Source organism: Phyllobates terribilis, unplaced genomic scaffold (assembly GCF_046119375.1).
Source record: "Phyllobates terribilis strain yellow unplaced genomic scaffold, ASM4611937v1 Scaffold_12__6_contigs__length_324123572, whole genome shotgun sequence".
Lineage (NCBI taxonomy): Eukaryota > Metazoa > Chordata > Amphibia > Anura > Dendrobatidae > Phyllobates > Phyllobates terribilis.
In genome coordinates this window covers 96757828-96777192 of record NW_027362772.1, presented here as the reverse complement: position 1 = coordinate 96777192, position 19365 = coordinate 96757828, and the positions used below count along the sequence as shown (strand labels likewise).

General features: G+C 47.7%; 2 protein-coding genes across 2 annotated transcripts in view; one reads left to right on the top strand and one right to left on the bottom strand.

Annotated features, from left to right (window-relative positions):
• LOC141171715 (trypsin-3-like) overlaps window positions 1-19365 on the bottom strand; it is a 99684-nt gene that overhangs the window by 54460 nt on the left and 25859 nt on the right. The window contains exon 4 of the mRNA XM_073655365.1: window positions 13623-13889. Coding sequence (XP_073511466.1) covers window positions 13623-13889 — 267 coding nt within the window. The remainder of the gene's footprint in view (window positions 1-13622; window positions 13890-19365) is intronic.
• CDA (cytidine deaminase) overlaps window positions 444-19365 on the top strand; it is a 53625-nt gene continuing 34703 nt past the window's right edge. The window contains exon 1 of the mRNA XM_073656208.1: window positions 444-3000. The gene's annotated coding sequence lies outside the window, so the exon portion shown is untranslated. The remainder of the gene's footprint in view (window positions 3001-19365) is intronic.

The window sequence follows — 19365 nt, the reverse complement described above, 5'->3', positions numbered from 1 at the left end:
GGTAGCCAGAAGAGTACAGTCAGCTTGGGAGGCCTACAACTACGCCTGGCCAGGGGAGATCCCATCTGCTCAAGGACTGACCAGGCCCCGTTCGCTAGCAAGTACTCCGGGAGGGTCTATCGTTGTTACCAGTAAAGACCCTGAACGCTACCATACCGTCTCTGAGTGGTTCCTGCTACCCCCATCATCCACGTCGGCTGCCCTGAGGCCATACCCCTCCCGTTGGGGGTTATACTATCACGCTGCACCATCCTTCCACCGGCCTCAGCGGTCTGCCCTGCAGCAGCAGCCCCCTGGCTGCATTCAACGGGTGGCGTAGTCATCAACCATTTTCTACCGCTAACAGACTGCCGTCCAGTTTGACTCCCTGGGCACGGACCGGGTCACCGCCACGAGACTACAACCCTAAACAGATCCGGCTCCGGGTAAGCTCCCGCGTGCGCAACGCAGCGCGACACAGGCCCAGGGGCGCGTCAACTTTGGCGTAGTCGGCAGGATCACGTGCCCGCAACCACCGGGTACTGCGTGCCTGAAAAGCAAAGACTGTTCAAACTTACCAGTGGTGAAGATTCCCGCCATCGGTGAAAGATTCCCGCCATCCGGCGCCATCTTCAGCCTTCTTCCCGCCATCGGTGAAGTTTCCCGCCATCCGGCGCCATCTTCAGCCTTCTTCCCGCCATCCGTGGAGTTTTCCCGCCATTGGACGCCATCTTGAGGACGCCGCGCGGGAAGAAGAGGGGCGTGGACTCCGAAAGCGCGCGAGAACGGAAGCCCCGCCTCACGTCCGGACGTTGCGTAAGGTCCTGGAAGGAGCCCAGCAGACGCCGACGTCACAGGAGCGCGACGCCAGGTCCTCTACCCCGACGATTGACTGCGGAGCCGCGGCCTACGGAAGAGGATCTCCGGAAGGTAGGCCACGGTCCACTAGGGGGGAGGAGGACACCAGGAACGGACAGCAAGATGGCCGACCGGCAGCAGACTAAGCTGCCCAGCATCGGCAGTGCCCCAGTCGTCGCCGGCCCCGACCAGCGCCGGGAGAAGACGCGTGACGCAGGAGCGGTCGCGGGAGCAGGTAAGAGGAGTCTCCCTGTCCCGGACGCTGCCAGCGTCAGCCTGCTCCCGGGCCCCCTGGTGGAGCCGCCGATTCCGGGCGCTGCAGACACCGACCTGCTCCAGCCCCCGCAACAAGCCCTGCGGCCAAGCCCTCCAGCCCTGGGCACTACCACCACCAGCCCGCGCCCAGGCCCAAAGTTGCACCCTCTGACCCCGGGCGTCATCAACGGCGACCGTCTCCACGCCTGGTCGCAAGGCCTGAACTCCCCAGGTGCAAAAGGACTGTACGCCCTCCACGTTAACCAAGGAGGAGCTGCAGTACTACCAATACGAGGAAATCCAAGAGGACCCGGACGGGTCTGAAGCCTACACACAAGAAGGAGCAGGAGGATGCCGTTACTGAAGTACGGTAAAGTGGAACTGTACATAGTTACCCATAGGGGTACTTGTGTTGCTAATTAAAATATGGTCCCCGTTGGGACAAGTGTGAACTGTTCCCGTGTGTCCCCTATCCTTAACCAGGCTGAGGACTGTGAGCAGCCATCCCATCTCCCCACAGGCTGAGGACTGTGAGCAGCCAATCCTTATCCCCACTGGCCGAGGACTGAGAGCGGCCATATCTTGTAAATATTATGTGTTTCCAGTTATTTATAGGAGTCCTTGGTGGATTTACCGGGAATCCTTTGTACAGTTAGTGGAGCGTAACCCAGGATGGACTAAAAGACTGTTAAGGACTCGGGGTAGGACAGACCCCTACCTGGTTACGTCTCCCTGTTTTGGTGAAATGGACACCTTGCTCTTCAAAGACTGCACCCGGTTGCGGACATCCGTGACCATCTTATTGTGTTTCCTTATTGTATTTTATTGTTCTTTGATATACCTTGTTATATTTTTATAAAAAGTGTTTAGTCCCGGAGTACTAAATTTCACTAGGGGGGAGTGTGACACCCCAGGGGTCTGGTTGTCACAGTGATAGAGATATTACGTCTGAGAGCAGGTGGGAGGTCCTTTGGTCAGGGATCCTGTGCATGCCACACCTCCTGCCCAGTCTTGGGAGGGGAAGGACTTCCCCTATATAAACCTGGGGCTGAGGCAGAGTAGAAGGTTCTGAGAGGAGAAGACAGGGAGCAGAGCTGCTCTATGGGCTCTGCTCCACAGGCAGGCCCTGTCCAGGGGCCTGAGCCTGGAGTCCAGGAAGAGTAGAGACAAGAGCAGCATAGGAAGCAGCAGAGTCACAAGGAGTCAGGGGCTGGCAGCTAAAGAGCTCGCCCTGACTAAGAAGATTCTTTACCGGACCCGGAGTCCGAGGCTGTGGGGACTAACTTCTACCCAGCAGCAGAATCCGTCAGGCAGGGGATTTCAGGTCCCCTGGCCCAGAAGCCCGAAGGCCCGGTCACACGCGTGGGACCAGCACCGCCATCGTGGAGCGGAAGCCATTAGAAGGCCCCGAGTCACCGGCCATACGGGTGAGCACCACACGGTACACTCAGGGACGTGGGCTACTTACATCAGCTTCTAGCAAGGTAGCCAGAAGAGTACAGTCAGCTTGGGAGGCCTACAACTACGCCTGGCCAGGGGAGATCCCATCTGCTCAAGGACTGACCAGGCCCCGTTCGCTAGCAAGTACTCCGGGAGGGTCTATCGTTGTTACCAGTAAAGACCCTGAACGCTACCATACCGTCTCTGAGTGGTTCCTGCTACCCCCATCATCCACGTCGGCTGCCCTGAGGCCATACCCCTCCCGTTGGGGGTTATACTATCACGCTGCACCATCCTTCCACCGGCCTCAGCGGTCTGCCCTGCAGCAGCAGCCCCCTGGCTGCATTCAACGGGTGGCGTAGTCATCAACCATTTTCTACCGCTAACAGACTGCCGTCCAGTTTGACTCCCTGGGCACGGACCGGGTCACCGCCACGAGACTACAACCCTAAACAGATCCGGCTCCGGGTAAGCTCCCGCGTGCGCAACGCAGCGCGACACAGGCCCAGGGGCGCGTCACTAGCACTATATGGCGATATTACTGGGGTACTGTATGGCAGTATTACGGCTGGTGCTGACATCTAGCACTATATGGTGATATTACTGGGGTACTGTATTGCAGTTTTACTGCTGGTGCTGACATCTAGCACTGTATGGCGATATTACTGTGGTACTGTATTGCAGTATTACTGCTGGTGCTGACATCTAGCACTATATGGCGATATTACTGGGGTACTGTATGGCAGTATTACGGCAGGTACTGACTTCTAGCACTATATGGCGATATTACTGGGGTACTCTATGGCAGCATTACAGCTGGTACTGACATCTAGCACTATATGGCGATATTACTGGTCTACTGTATGGCAGTATTACAGCTGGTGTTGACATCTAGCACTATATGGCGATATTACTGGCGTACTGTATGACAGTATTACGGCTGATACTGACATCTAGCACTATATGCCGATATTACTGGGGTACTGTATGGCGGTATTACAGCTTGTGCTGACATCTAGCACTATATGGCGATATTACTGTGGTACTGTATGGCAGTATTACGGCAGGTACTGACATCTAGCACTATATGGCGATATTACTGGGGTACTGTATGGCGGTATTACAACTTGTGCTGACATCTAGCACTATATGGCGATATTACTGGGGTACTGTATGGCAGTATTACGGCAGGTACTGACATCTAGCACTATATGGCGATATTACTGGGGTACTGTATGGCTGTATTACAGCTGGTACTAACATCTAGCACTATATGGCGATATTACTGGCGTACTGTATGGCAGTATTACAGCTGGTACTGACATCTAGCATTATATGGCGATATTACTGGCGTACTGTATGACAGTATTAGGCTGATGCTGACATCTAGCACTATATGGCGATATTACTGGGGTACTGTATGGCGGTATTACAGCTTGTGCTGACATCTAGCACTATATGGCGATATTACTGGGGTACTGTATGACAGTATTACAGCTGGTACTGACATTTAGCACTATATGGCGATATTACTGGCGTACTGTATGGCAGTATTGCGACTGATGCTGACATCTAGCACTGTATGGCGATATTACTGGGGTGCGGTATGGCGGTATTACGGCAGGTACTGACATCTAGCACTATATGGCGATATTACTGGGGTACTGTATGGCAGCATTACAGCTGGTACTGACATCTAGCACTATATGGCGATATTACTGGTCTACTGTATGGCAGTATTACGGCAGGTACTGACATCTAGCACTATATGGCGATATTACTGGGGTACTGTATGGCAGTATTACAGCTGGTACTGACATCTAGCACTATATGGCGATATTACTGGCGTACTGTATGGCAGTATTACGGCAGGTACTGACATCTAGCACTATATGGCGATATTACTGGCGTACTGTATGACAGTATTTTGGCTGATGCTGACATCTAGCACTATATGGCGATATTACTGGGGTACTGTATGGCGGTATTACAGCTTGTGCTGACATCTAGCACTATATGGCGATATTACTGTGGTACTGTATGACAGTATTACAGCTGTACTGACATCTAGCACTATATGGCGATATTACTGGGGTACGGTATGGCGGTATTACGTCAGGTACTGACATCTAGCACTATATGGCGATATTACTGGGGTGCGGTATGGCGGTATTACGGCAGGTACTGACATCTAGCACTATATGGCGATATTACTGGGGTACTGTATGGCAGTATTACGGCAGGTACTGACATCTAGCACTATATGGCGATATTACTGGGGTACGGTATGGCAGTATTACGGCAGGTACTGACATCTAGCACTATATGGCGATATTACTGGCGTACTGTATGACAGTATTGCGGCTGATGCTGACATCTAGCACTATATGGCGATATTACTGGGGTAATGTATGGCAGTATTACGGCAGGTACTGACATCTAGCACTATATGGCGATATTACTGGGTTACTGTATGGCGGTATTACAGCTTGTGCTGACATCTAGCACTATATGGTGATATTACTGGGGTACTGTATGACGGTATTGCGGCTGATGCTGACATCTAGCACTATATGGCGATATTACTGGGGTACTGTATGACAGTATTACGGCAGGTACTGACATCTAGCACTATATGGCGATATTACTGTGGTACTGTATGGCGGTATTACAGCTGATACTGACATCTAGCACTATATGGCGATATTACTGGGGTACTGTATGGCGCTATTACAGCTTGTGCTGACACCTAGCACTATATGGCGATATTACTGGGATACTGTATGGCGGTATTACAGCTTGTGCTGACATCTAGCACTATATGGCGATATTACTAGGGTACTGTATGGCGGTATTACAGCTTGTGCTGACACCTAGCACTATATGGCGATATTACTGGGGTACTGTATGGCGGTATTACAGCTTGTGCTGACACCTAGCACTATATGGCGATATTACTGGGGTACTGTATGGCCGTATTACAGCTGGTACTGACATCTAGCACTATATGGCGATATTACTGGGGTACTGTATGGCGGTATTACAGCTGGTACTGACATCTAGCACTATATGGCGATATTACTGGGGTACTGTATGGCGGTATTACAGCTTGTGCTGACATCTAGCACTATATGGCGATATTACTGGGGTACTGTATGGCGGTATTACAGCTTGTGCTGACATCTAGCACTATATGGCGATATTACTGTGGTACTGTATGGCAGTATTACAGCTGGTACTGACATCTAGCACTATATGGCGATATTACTGGGGTACTGTATGGCGGTATTACAGCTTGTGCTGACATCTAGCACTATATGGCGATATTACTAGGGTACTGTATGGCGGTATTACAGCTTGTGCTGACACCTAGCACTATATGGCGATATTACTGGGGTACTGTATGGCGGTATTACAGCTTGTGCTGACACCTAGCACTATATGGCGATATTACTGGGGTACTGTATGGCCGTATTAGAGCTGGTACTGACATCTAGCACTATATGGCGATATTACTGGGGTACTGTATGGCGGTATTACAGCTGGTACTGACATCTAGCACTATATGGCGATATTACTGGGGTACTGTATGGCGGTATTACAGCTTGTGCTGACATCTAGCACTATATGGCGATATTACTGGGGTACTGTATGGCGGTATTACAGCTTGTGCTGACATCTAGCACTATATGGCGATATTACTGTGGTACTGTATGGCAGTATTACAGCTGGTACTGACATCTAGCACTATATGGCGATATTACTGGGGTACTGTATGGCGGTATTACAGCTTGTGCTGACACTTAGCACTATATGGCGATATTACTGGGGTACTGTATGGCAGTATTACAGCTGGTACTGACATCTAGCACTATATGGCGATATTACTGGCGTACTGTATGGCAGTATTACAGCTGGTACTGACATCTAGCACTATATGGCGATATTACTGGCGTACTGTATGACAGTATTACGGCTGATGCTGACATCTAGCACTATATGGCGATATTACTGGGGTACTGTATGGCGGTATTACAGCTTGTGCTGACATCTAGCACTATATGGCGATATTACTGGGGTACTGTATGACAGTATTACAGCTGGTACTGACATTTAGCACTATATGGCGATATTACTGGTCTACTGTATGGCAGTATTACAGCTGGTGTTGACATCTAGCACTATATGGCGATATTACTGGGGTACTGTATGACAGTATTACAGCTGATACTGACATCTAGCACTATATGGCGATATTACTGGGGTACTGTATGGCTGTATTATGGCTGGTGCTGACATCTCGCACTATATGGCGATGTTACTGGGGTACTGTATGGCAGTATTACGGCAGGTACTGACATCTAGCACTATATGGCGATATTACTGGGGTACTGTATGGCGGTATTACAGCTTGTGCTGACATCTAGCACTATATGGTGATATTACTGTGGTACTGTATGGCAGTATTATGGCAGGTACTGACATCTCGCACTATATGGCGATATTACTGGGGTACTGTATGACAGTATTACGGCAGGTACTGGCATCTAGCACTATATGGCGATATTACTGGGGCACTGTATGACAGTATTACGGCTGGTGCTGACATCTAGCACTATATGGTGATATTACTGGGGTACTGTATGGCAGTATTATGGCTGGTGCTGACATCTAGCACTATATGGCGATATTACTGGGGTACTCTATGGCATCATTACAGCTGGTACTGACATCTAGCACTATATGGCGATATTACTGGCGTACTATATGGCAGTATTACGGCAGGTACTGACATCTAGCACTATATGGCGATATTACTGGCGTACTGTATGGCAGTATTACAGCTGGTGTTGACATCTAGCACTATATGGCGATATTACTGGCGTACTGTATGACAGTATTTTGGCTGATGCTGACATCTAGCACTATATGGCGATATTACTGGGGTACTGTATGGCGGTATTACAGCTTGTGCTGACATCTAGCACTATATGGCGATATTACTGTGGTACTGTATGACAGTATTACAGCTGTACTGACATCTAGCACTATATGGCGATATTACTGGGGTACGGTATGGCGGTATTACGGCAGTTACTGACATCTAGCACTATATGGCGATATTACTGGGGTACGGTATGGCGGTATTACGTCAGGTACTGACATCTAGCACTATATGGCGATATTACTGGGGTGCGGTATGGCGGTATTACGGCAGGTACTGACATCTAGCACTATATGGCGATATTACTGGGGTACTGTATGGTAGTATTACGGCAGGTACTGACATCTAGCACTATATGGCGATATTACTGGGGTACGGTATGGCAGTATTACGGCAGGTACTGACATCTAGCACTATATGGCGATATTACTGGCGTACTATATGACAGTATTGCGGCTGATGCTGACATCTAGCACTATATGGCGATATTACTGGGGTACTGTATGGCAGTATTACGGCAGGTACTGACATCTAGCACTATATGGCGATATTACTGGGTTACTGTATGGCGGTATTACAGCTTGTGCTGACATCTAGCACTATATGGTGATATTACTGGGGTACTGTATGACAGTATTGCGGCTGATGCTGACATCTAGCACTATATGGCGATATTACTGGGGTACTGTATGGCGGTATTACGGCAGGTACTGACCTCTAGCACTATATGGCGATATTACTGCGGTACTGTATGGCGGTATTACAGCTTGTGCTGACATCTAGCACTATATGGCGATATTACTGGGGTACTGTATGGCGGTATTACAGCTTGTGCTGACATCTAGCACTATATGGCGATATTACTGTGGTACTGTATGGCGGTATTACAGCTGGTACTGACATCTAGCACTATATGGCGATATTACTGGGGTACTGTATGGCGGTATTACAGCTTGTGCTGACACCTAGCACTATATGGCGATATTACTGGGGTACTGTATGGCGGTATTACAGCTTGTGCTGACATCTAGCAGTATATGGCGATATTACTGGGGTACTGTATGGCGGTATTACAGCTTGTGCTGACACCTAGCACTATATGGCGATATTACTGGGGTACTGTATGGCGGTATTACAGCTGGTACTGACATCTAGCACTATATGGCGATATTACTGGGGTACTGTATGGCGGTATTACAGCTGGTACTGACATCTAGCACTATATGGCGATATTACTGGGGTACTGTATGGCGGTATTACAGCTTGTGCTGACATCTAGCACTATATGGCGATATTACTGGGGTACTGTATGGCGGTATTACAGCTTGTGCTGACATCTAGCACTATATAGCGATATTACTGTGGTACTGTATGGCAGTATTACAGCTGGTACTGACATCTAGCACTATATGGCGATATTACTGGGGTACTGTATGGCGGTATTACAGCTTGTGCTGACACCTAGCACTATATGGCGATATTACTGGGGTACTGTATGGCAGTATTACAGCTGGTACTGACATCTAGCACTATATGGCAATATTACTGGCGTACTGTATGGCAGTATTACAGCTGGTACTGACATCTAGCACTATATGGCGATATTACTGGCGTACTGTATGACAGTATTACGGCTGCTGACATCTAGCACTATATGGCGATATTACTGGGGTACTGTATGGCGGTATTACAGCTTGTGCTGACATCTAGCACTATATGGCGATATTACTGGGGTACTGTATGACAGTATTACAGCTGGTACTGACATTTAGCACTATATGGCAATATTACTGGTCTACTGTATGGCAGTATTACGGCAGGTACTGACATCTAGCACTCTATGGTGATATTACTGGGGTACTGTATGGCAGTATTAAGGCTGGTGCTGACATCTAGCACTATATGGCGATATTACTGGGGTACTGTATGGCAGTATTACAGCTGGTGTTGACATCTAGCACTATATGGCGATATTACTGGGGTACTGTATGACAGTATTACAGCTGGTACTGACATCTAGCACTATATGGCGATATTACTGGGGTACTGTATGGCTGTATTATGGCTGGTGCTGACATCTAGCACTATATGGCGATATTACTGGGGTACTGTATGGCTGTATTATGGCTGGTGCTGACATCTAGCACTATATGGCGATATTACTGGGGTACTGTATGGCTGTATTATGGCTGGTGCTGACATCTAGCACTATATGGCGATATTACTGGGGTACTGTATGGCAGTATTACAGCTGGTGCTGACATCTAGCACTATATGGCGATATTACTGGGGTACTGTATGGCAGTATTATGGCTGGTGCTGACATTTAGCACTATATGGCGATATTACTGGGGTACTGTATGGCAGTATTACGGCTGATGCTGACATCTAGCACTATATGGCGATATTACTGGGGTACTGTATGGCAGTATTAAGGCTGGTGCTGACATCTAGCACTATATGGCGATATTACTGGGGTACTGTATGGTTGTATTATGTCTGGTGCTGACATCTAGCACTATATGGCGATATTACTGGGTTACTGTATGGCGGTATTACAGCTTGTGCTGACATCTAGCACTATATGGTGATATTACTGGGGTACTGTATGACAGTATTGCGGCTGATGCTGACATCTAGCACTATATGGCGATATTACTGGGGTACTGTATGGCGGTATTACGGCAGGTACAGACCTCTAGCACTATATGGCGATATTACTGGGGTACTGTATGGCGGTATTACAGCTTGTGCTGACATCTAGCACTATATGGCGATATTACTGGGGTACTGTATGGCGGTATTACAGCTTGTGCTGACATCTAGCACTATATGGCGATATTACTGTGGTACTGTATGGCGGTATTACAGCTGGTACTGACATCTAGCACTATATGGCGATATTACTGGGGTACTGTATGGCGGTATTACAGCTTGTGCTGACACCTAGCACTATATGGCGATATTACTGGGGTACTGTATGGCGGTATTACAGCTTGTGCTGACATCTAGCAGTATATGGCGATATTACTGGGGTACTGTATGGCGGTATTACAGCTTGTGCTGACACCTAGCACTATATGGCGATATTACTGGGGTACTGTATGGCGGTATTACAGCTGGTACTGACATCTAGCACTATATGGCGATATTACTGGGGTACTGTATGGCGGTATTACAGCTGGTACTGACATCTAGCACTATATGGCGATATTACTGGGGTACTGTATGGCGGTATTACAGCTTGTGCTGACATCTAGCACTATATGGCGATATTACTGGGTTACTGTATGGCGGTATTACAGCTTGTGCTGACATCTAGCACTATATAGCGATATTACTGTGGTACTGTATGGCAGTATTACAGCTGGTACTGACATCTAGCACTATATGGCGATATTACTGGGGTACTGTATGGCGGTATTACAGCTTGTGCTGACACCTAGCACTATATGGCGATATTACTGGGGTACTGTATGGCAGTATTACAGCTGGTACTGACATCTAGCACTATATGGCAATATTACTGGCGTACTGTATGGCAGTATTACAGCTGGTACTGACATCTAGCACTATATGGCGATATTACTGGCGTACTGTATGACTGTATTACGGCTGCTGACATCTAGCACTATATGGCGATATTACTGGGGTACTGTATGGCGGTATTACAGCTTGTGCTGACATCTAGCACTATATGGCGATATTACTGGGGTACTGTATGACAGTATTACAGCTGGTACTGACATTTAGCACTATATGGCAATATTACTGGTCTACTGTATGGCAGTATTACGGCAGGTACTGACATCTAGCACTATATGGTGATATTACTGGGGTACTGTATGGCAGTATTAAGGCTGGTGCTGACATCTAGCACTATATGGCGATATTACTGGGGTACTGTATGGCAGTATTACAGCTGGTGTTGACATCTAGCACTATATGGCGATATTACTGGGGTACTGTATGACAGTATTACAGCTGGTACTGACATCTAGCACTATATGGCGATATTACTGGGGTACTGTATGGCTGTATTATGGCTGGTGCTGACATCTAGCACTATATGGCGATATTACTGGGGTACTGTATGGCTGTATTATGGCTGGTGCTGACATCTAGCACTATATGGCGATATTACTGGGGTACTGTATGGCTGTATTATGGCTGGTGCTGACATCTAGCACTATATGGCGATATTACTGGGGTACTGTATGGCAGTATTACAGCTGGTGCTGACATCTAGCACTATATGGCGATATTACTGGGGTACTGTATGGCAGTATTATGGCTGGTGCTGACATTTAGCACTATATGGCGATATTACTGGGGTACTGTATGGCAGTATTATGGCTGGTGCTGACATCTAGCACTATATGGCGATATTACTGGGGTACTGTATGGCAGTATTATGGCTGGTGCTGACATCTAGCACTATATGGCGATATTACTGGGGTACTGTATGACAGTATTACAGCTGGTACTGACATTTAGCACTATATGGCGATATTACTGGGGTACTGTATGGCAGTATTACAGCTGGTACTGACATCTAGCACTATGTGGCGATATTACTGGGGTACTGTATGGCAGTATTATGGCTGGTGCTGACATCTAACACTATATGGCGATATTACTGGGGTACTGTATGGCAGTATTATGGCTGGTGCTGACATCTAGCACTATATGGTGATATTACTGGGGTACTGTATGACAGTATTAAGGCTGGTGCTGACATCTAGCACTATATGGCGATATTACTGGGGTACTGTATGGCAGTATTAAGGCTGGTGCTGACATCTAGCACTATATGGCGATATTACTGGGGTACTGTATGGTTGTATTATGTCTGGTGCTGACATCTAGCACTATATGGCGATATTACTGGGGTACTGTATGGTAGTATTACAGCTGGTGCTGACATGTAGCACTATATGGCGATATTACTGGCGTACTGTATGGCAGTATTATGGCTGGTGCTGACATCTAGCACTATATGGCGATATTACTGGGGTACTGTATGGCAGTATTACGGCTGGTGCTGACATCTAGCACTATATGGCGATATTACTGGGGTACTGTATGGCAGTATTACAGCTGGTGCTGACATCTAGCACTATATGGCGATATTACTGGGGTACTGTATGGCAGTATTACAGCTGGTGCTGACATCTAGCACTATATGGCGATATTACTGGGGTACTGTATGGCAGTATTACAGCTGGTACTGACATCTAGCACTATATGGCGATATTACTGGGGTACTGTATGGCAGTATTATGGCTGGTGCTGACATCTAGCACTATATGGCGATATTACTGGGGTACTGTATGGCAGTATTATGGCTGGTGCTGACATCTAGCACTATATGGCGATATTACTGGGGTACTGTATGGCAGTATTACAGCTGGTGCTGACATCTAGCACTATATGGCAATATTACTGGGGTACTGTATGGCAGTATTACAGCTGGTGCTGACATCTAGCACTATATGGCGATATTACTGGGTACTGTATGGCAGTATTACAGCTGGTGCTGACATCTAGCACTATATGGCGATATTACTGGGGTACTGTATGGCAGTATTACAGCTGGTACTGACATCTAGCACTATATGGCGATATTACTGGGTACTGTATGGCAGTATTACAGCTGGTGCTGACATCTAGCACTATATGGCGATATTACTGGGGTACTGTATGGCAGTATTATGGCTGGTGCTGACATCTAGCACTATATGGCGATATTACTGGGGTACTGTATGGCAGTATTACAGCTGGTGCTGACATCTAGCACTATATGGCGATATTACTGGGGTACTGTATGGCAGTATTACAGCTGGTGCTGACATCTAGCACTATATGGCGATATTACTGGGGTACTGTATGGCAGTATTACAGCTGGTACTGACATCTAGCACTATATGGCGATATTACTGGGGTACTGTATGGCAGTATTATGGCTGGTGCTGACATCTAGCACTATATGGCGATATTACTGGGGTACTGTATGGCAGTATTATGGCTGGTGCTGACATCTAGCACTATATGGCGATATTACTTGGGTACTTTACTGTAGCACGTTTCTATTTTCCCCCATATAAAGCTGCCCCCTGCAGGCAGAGCGGGTGGTGACGGTTACCTGGCAGGCGTCTTTGCCCCCGTTGTTGTAGCCGGCACAGATCATGTTCTTGGTGATGTGTCCGGAGTACGAGGCGGAGCTGTTGCACAGTCGCAGCGGGACAATGGGCAGTTTGACGCTGCGCAGAATGTCGGAGGCTTTGCCGCTGATTGCACTGGTGTAACCCCAGCCAGACACCTGACACAGGCGACCCCCACTGGGCGAGACCCCCTGTGCTGGAAGAGGCACTATGGACACAAAGGAGTTATACACCGCGGCACGATTCAGCTGTGAAAACAAATGGCGGTGGCGTTACTTCTCAGGCATTCACATTACTCCTAGTGCTCATTAAATATTTGCTGTGGATTCTGATGCGGAAAGTTTTGCTTTTGTTCTGTTGCTCTGAATCTTCGCCCTTTAAACAAATGGAGCCATATTGTAGCCTCAGAAATATCTGCAGCAAAATCTGCAACGTGGGAATTTATGCTTGGGGTAAGTTCACATGTTACGTATTTGGTGCGGGAAACCCCCAATGTTAATAATACAGAACCAGCCGAGTCAATGAGAACCTAACAAGTCTCATCTCAGCTTTACTGACAACTTCTGTGCAGAAATAGAGCTGCAGAGTGTCTAATCTGTGTGGCTATCCTCTGTGCGTGCGTGGCTATCCTCTGTGAATGCATGGCTATCCTCTGTGTGTGTGTGTGCGCGGCTATCCTCTGTGTGTGCGTGGCTATCCTGTGTGTGTGTGTGTGTGTGGCTATCCTGTGTGTGTGTGTGGGGGGGCGCTATCATCTGTGTGTGTGTGTGTGGCTATCCTCTGTGTGTGTGTGGCTATCCTCTGTGTGTGCGTGGCTATCCTGTGTGTGTGTGTGTGTGTGTGTGTGTGTGTGGCTATCGTGTGTTTGTGTGGGTGGGCGCTATCATCTGTGTGCGTGTGTGGCTATCCTCTGAGTGTGTGTGACTATGCTTTGTGTGTGACTATGCTCTGTGTGTGTGTGCATGGCTTTCCTCTGTGCGTGGCTATGCTCTGTGCGTGCACGTGGCTATGCTCTGTATGTGTGGCTATGCTCTGTCCATGGTTATGCTCTGTGCGTGGTTATGCTCTGCGTGTATTTCTGGCTATGCTCTGTGTGAGTGTGGCTATGCTCTGTGTGTTCATGGCTGTGCTCAGTATGTGCATCCCCTCATAAAAGCCAGAGGAGAAACGCGCGTCGGGGTATGAGTGAGTGATCCCCTTCATCTATCCATTTATGGGTGAGTAATACAATTATCTCATGTGCTGAGATGTTATTTATACGGAGAGTCATGCACGACATTCTCTCATGCTTCATGACAATATTTTATATTGACCCCTGTCCTTTTGCTGAGATTAGCCTTATACTAATATTTTTGCAGACAGTTATATTTTTTCAGCACACCAGCACTTTATATATGTCATCATGCACTTGCCACTTTAATGTTGTATATAAATCTGTCTGCCTCCATATATTAATTTTGTATTAGCAATTGCAATCTCGTGGTGCTGTTATTAGCTACGCATTTGTCACTTTGACCTTTATAATTTTTTATGTTGCACAATTGATTTACTTGTTTCCAACCACTGACAGTGGGCTAATGTATTTTTCAATGGTAGATACAGTTGTGCTCAAAAGTTTACACACCCTGGCAGTATTTTTCCTTTCTTGGCCTTTTTTCAGAGAATATGAATGATAACAAAAAACCTTTTTCTCCACTCATGGTTATTGGTTGGGTGAAGTCATTTATTGTCAAACTACTGTGTTTTCTCTTTTTAAATCTTAATGACAACCAAAAACATCCAAATGACCCTGATCAAAAGTTCACATACCCTGGTGATTTGGGCCTGATAACATGCACAGGATTTGACACAAATGGGTTTGAATGGCTGCTAAAGGTAACATCATCACCTGTGACCTGTTTGCTTGTAATCAGTGTGTGTGTGTATAAAAGCTGAGTGAGTTTCTGGGATCCAGACAGACTCTTGCATCTTTCATCCAGCCACTGACGTTTCTGGATTGTGAGTCATGGGGAAAGCAAAAGAATTGTCAGCGGATCTACGGGAAAAGGTAGTTGAACTGTATAACACAGGAAAGGGATATAAAAAGATATCCAAGGAATTGATAATGCCAGTCAGCAGCGTTCAAACTATGATTAACAAATGGAAAATCAGGGGCTCTGTAAAAACCAAACCACGGTCAGGTAGACCAACAAAAATTTCGGCCACAACTGCCAGGAAAATTATTCGGGATGCAAAGAAAAACCCACAAATAACATCAGCTGAAATTCAGGACTCTCTGAGAACTAGCGGTGTGGCTGTTATAAGATGCACAATAAGGAGGCACTTGAAGAAAAATAGGCTGCATGGTCGAGTCGCCAGAAGAAAGTCATTACTGCGCAAATGCCACAAAGTATCTCACCTACAATACACCAAACAGCACAGAGACAAGCCTCAAAACTTCTGGAACAAGGTAATTTGGAGTGATGAGACCAAAATTTTACTTTTTGGCCACAACCATAAACGTTACATTTGGAGAGAGGTCAACAAGACCTATGATGAAAGGAACACCATTCCTACAGTAAAGCATGGAGGTGGATCGCTGATGTTTTGGGGATGTGTGAGCTACAAAGGCACAGGAAACTTGGTAAAAGTTGAAGGAAAGATGAATGTAGCACGTTATCAGCAAATACTGGAGGCAAATTTACACTTATCAGCACGGAAGCTGCGCATGGGACGTACTTGGACGTTCCAACATGACAACGATCCAAAACACAAGGCCAAGGCGACCTGTCATTGGCTCCAGCAGAACAAAGTGAAGGTTCTGGAGTGGCCATCTCAGGCTCCTGACCTCACTATCATTGAGCCACTCTGGGGAGATCTCAAGCGCACAGTTCATGCTAGACAGCCCAGGAATTTACAGGAACTGGAGGCTTTTTGCCAAGAAGAATGGGCAGCTTTACCATCTGAGAAAATAAAGAACCTCATCCACAACTACCACAAAAGACTTCAAGCTGTCATTGATGTTAGAGGGGGCAATACACGGTATTAAGAACTGGGGGATGGGAACTTTTGATCAGGGTCATTTGGATGTTTTTGGTTGTTATTAAGATTTAAAAAGAGAAAACACAATAAATGGCTTCACCCAACCAATGGCTATGAGTGGAGGAAAAGTTTTTTTGTTCTCATTAATATTCTCTGAAACAAGGCCGAGAAAGGAACAATGCTGCCGGGGTGTGAAAACTTTTGAGCACAACTGTACCTTCTGTTATTAAACCTAAAATGTACTCATGTTGTCTTCTAGGTATAGTGATCTGCTTCACAAATGGTTGGGCAATAACGGTTTTCACTGCTCTCCCATATATATATTTTTCTGTGGATCACTCGGCTCGGTTTCTTTACTTGTTTTCTTCATCTTTGCTGACTTCTTATGGTACTGTACTGTACTTTATGTTTTTAGAAATACTAATAACGTTTTAATTTTAATATACTGGCATATCATCTTTCTGGGTGGTTTTAGTTTATTTCATCTCTTTCCTGTTTTCTATGTGTATAGAATTCTATAATGTTGTATTGTGGGGGGTCATTATACTAATGAAATATGTTCCTAGCACGAAACCTCTGTCATTTATGCTTTGTTGCTCTTTTGTCAGTCATTGTGTTCTGTATGTATCTATGCTCTGTCTGTGTGGCTATGCTCTGTGTATGTGTGCATGGCTATCCTCTGTGTTGGCGTGGCTATGCTCTGTGTGCGCGTGGCTATGCTCTGTGTGTGTGTGCATGGCAATCCTCTGTGTTGGCGTTGCTATCCTCTGTGTTGGCGTGGCTATGCTCTGGGTGCGCGTGGCTATGCTCTGTGTTGGCGTGGCTATGCTCTGTGTTGGCGTGGCTATGCTCTGTGTGTGCGTGGCTATCCTCTGTGTGTGCGTGGCTATCCTCTGTGTGTGCGTGGCTATCCTCTGTGTTGGCGTGGCTATGCTCTGTGTTGGCGTGGCTATCCTCTGTGTTGGCGTGGCTATCCTCTGTGTTGGCGTGGCTATCCTCTGTGTTGGTGTGGCTATCCTCTGTGTTGGCGTGGCTATCCTCTGTGTGTGCGTGGCTATCCTCTGTGTGTGCGTGGCTATCCTCTGTGTGTGCGTGGCTATGCTCTGTGTGTGCGTGGCTATGCTCTGTGTGTGCGTGGCTATCCTCTGTGTTTGCGTGGCTATGCTCTGTGTTTGCGTGGCTATGCTCTGTGTGTGCGCCTATGCTCTGTGTGTGTGTGCGCCTATGCTCTGTGTGTGTGTGCGCCTATGCTCTGTGTGTGTGTGCGCCTATGCTCTGTGTGTGTGTGCGCCTATGCTCTGTGTGTGCGCCTATGCTCTGTGTGTGTGTGCGCCTATGCTCTGTGTGTGTGTGTGCCTATGCTCTGTGTGTGTGCCTATGCTCTGTGTGTGTGCCTATGCTCTGTGTGTGCGCCTATGCTCTGTGTGTGTGCCTATGCTCTGTGTGTGCGCCTATGCTCTGTGTGTGTGTGCGCCTATGCTCTGTGTGTGTGTGTGCCTATGCTCTGTGTGTGTGCCTATGCTCTGTGTGTGTGCCTATGCTCTGTGTGTGTGCGCCTATGCTCTGTGTGTGTGCGCCTATGCTCTGTGTGTGTGCGCCTATGCTCTGTGTGTGTGCGCCTATGCTCTGTGTGCGTGCGGCTATGCTCTGTGTGCGGCTATGCTCTGTGTGCGGCTATGCTCTGTGTGCGGCTATGCTCTGTGTGCGGCTATGCTCTGTGTGCTGCTATGCTCTGTGTCTGGCTATGCTCTGTGTCTGGCTATGCTCTGTGTGTGGCTATGCTCTGTGTGTGGCTATGCTCTGTGTGTGGCTATGCTCTGTGTGTGGCTATGCTCTGTGTGTGGCTATGCTCTGTGTGCGTGCGGCTATGCTTTGTGTGCGGCTATGCTTTGTGTGCGGCTGTGCTTTGTGTTCGGCTGTGCTTTGTGTGCGGCTATGCTCTGTGTGCGGCTATGCTTTGTGTGCGGCTATGCTTTGTGTGCGGCTATGCTCTGTGTGCGGCTATGCTCTGTGTGCGGCTATGCTCTGTGTGCGGCTATGCTCTGTGTGTGGCTATGCTCTGTGTGTGGCTATGCTCTGTGTGCGGCTATGCTCTGTGTGCGGCTATGCTCTGTGTGCGGCTATGCTCTGTGTGCGGCTATGGTCTGTGTGCGGCTATGGTCTGTGTGCGGCTATGCTCTGTGTGTGGCTATGCTCTGTGTGTGGCTATGCTCTGTGTGTGGCTTTGCTCTGTGAGCGGCTATGCTCTGTGTGTGGATATGATTTGTGTGCGTGTGGCTATGCTCTGTGTGTGGCTATGCTCTGTGAGCGGCTATGCTCTGTGTGTGGATATGATTTGTGTGCGTGTGGCTATGCTCTGTGTGTGGCTATGCTCTGTGTGTGGCTATGCTCTGTGTGCGGCTTTGCTCTGTGTGCGGCTTTGCTCTGTGTGCGGCTATGCTCTGTGTGCGGCTATGCTCTGTGTGCGGCTATGCTCTGTGTGCGGCTATGCTCTGTGTGCGGCTATGCTCTGTGTGTGGCTTTGCTCTGTGTGTGGCTTTGCTCTGTGTGCGGCTATGCTCTGTGTGCGGCTATGCTCTGTGTGCGGCTATGCTCTGTGTGCGGCTATGCTCTGTGTGTGGCTATGCTCTGTGTGTGGCTATGCTTTGTGTGTGTGCTGCTATGCTCTGTGTGTGGCTATGCTCTGTGTGTGGCTATGCTTTG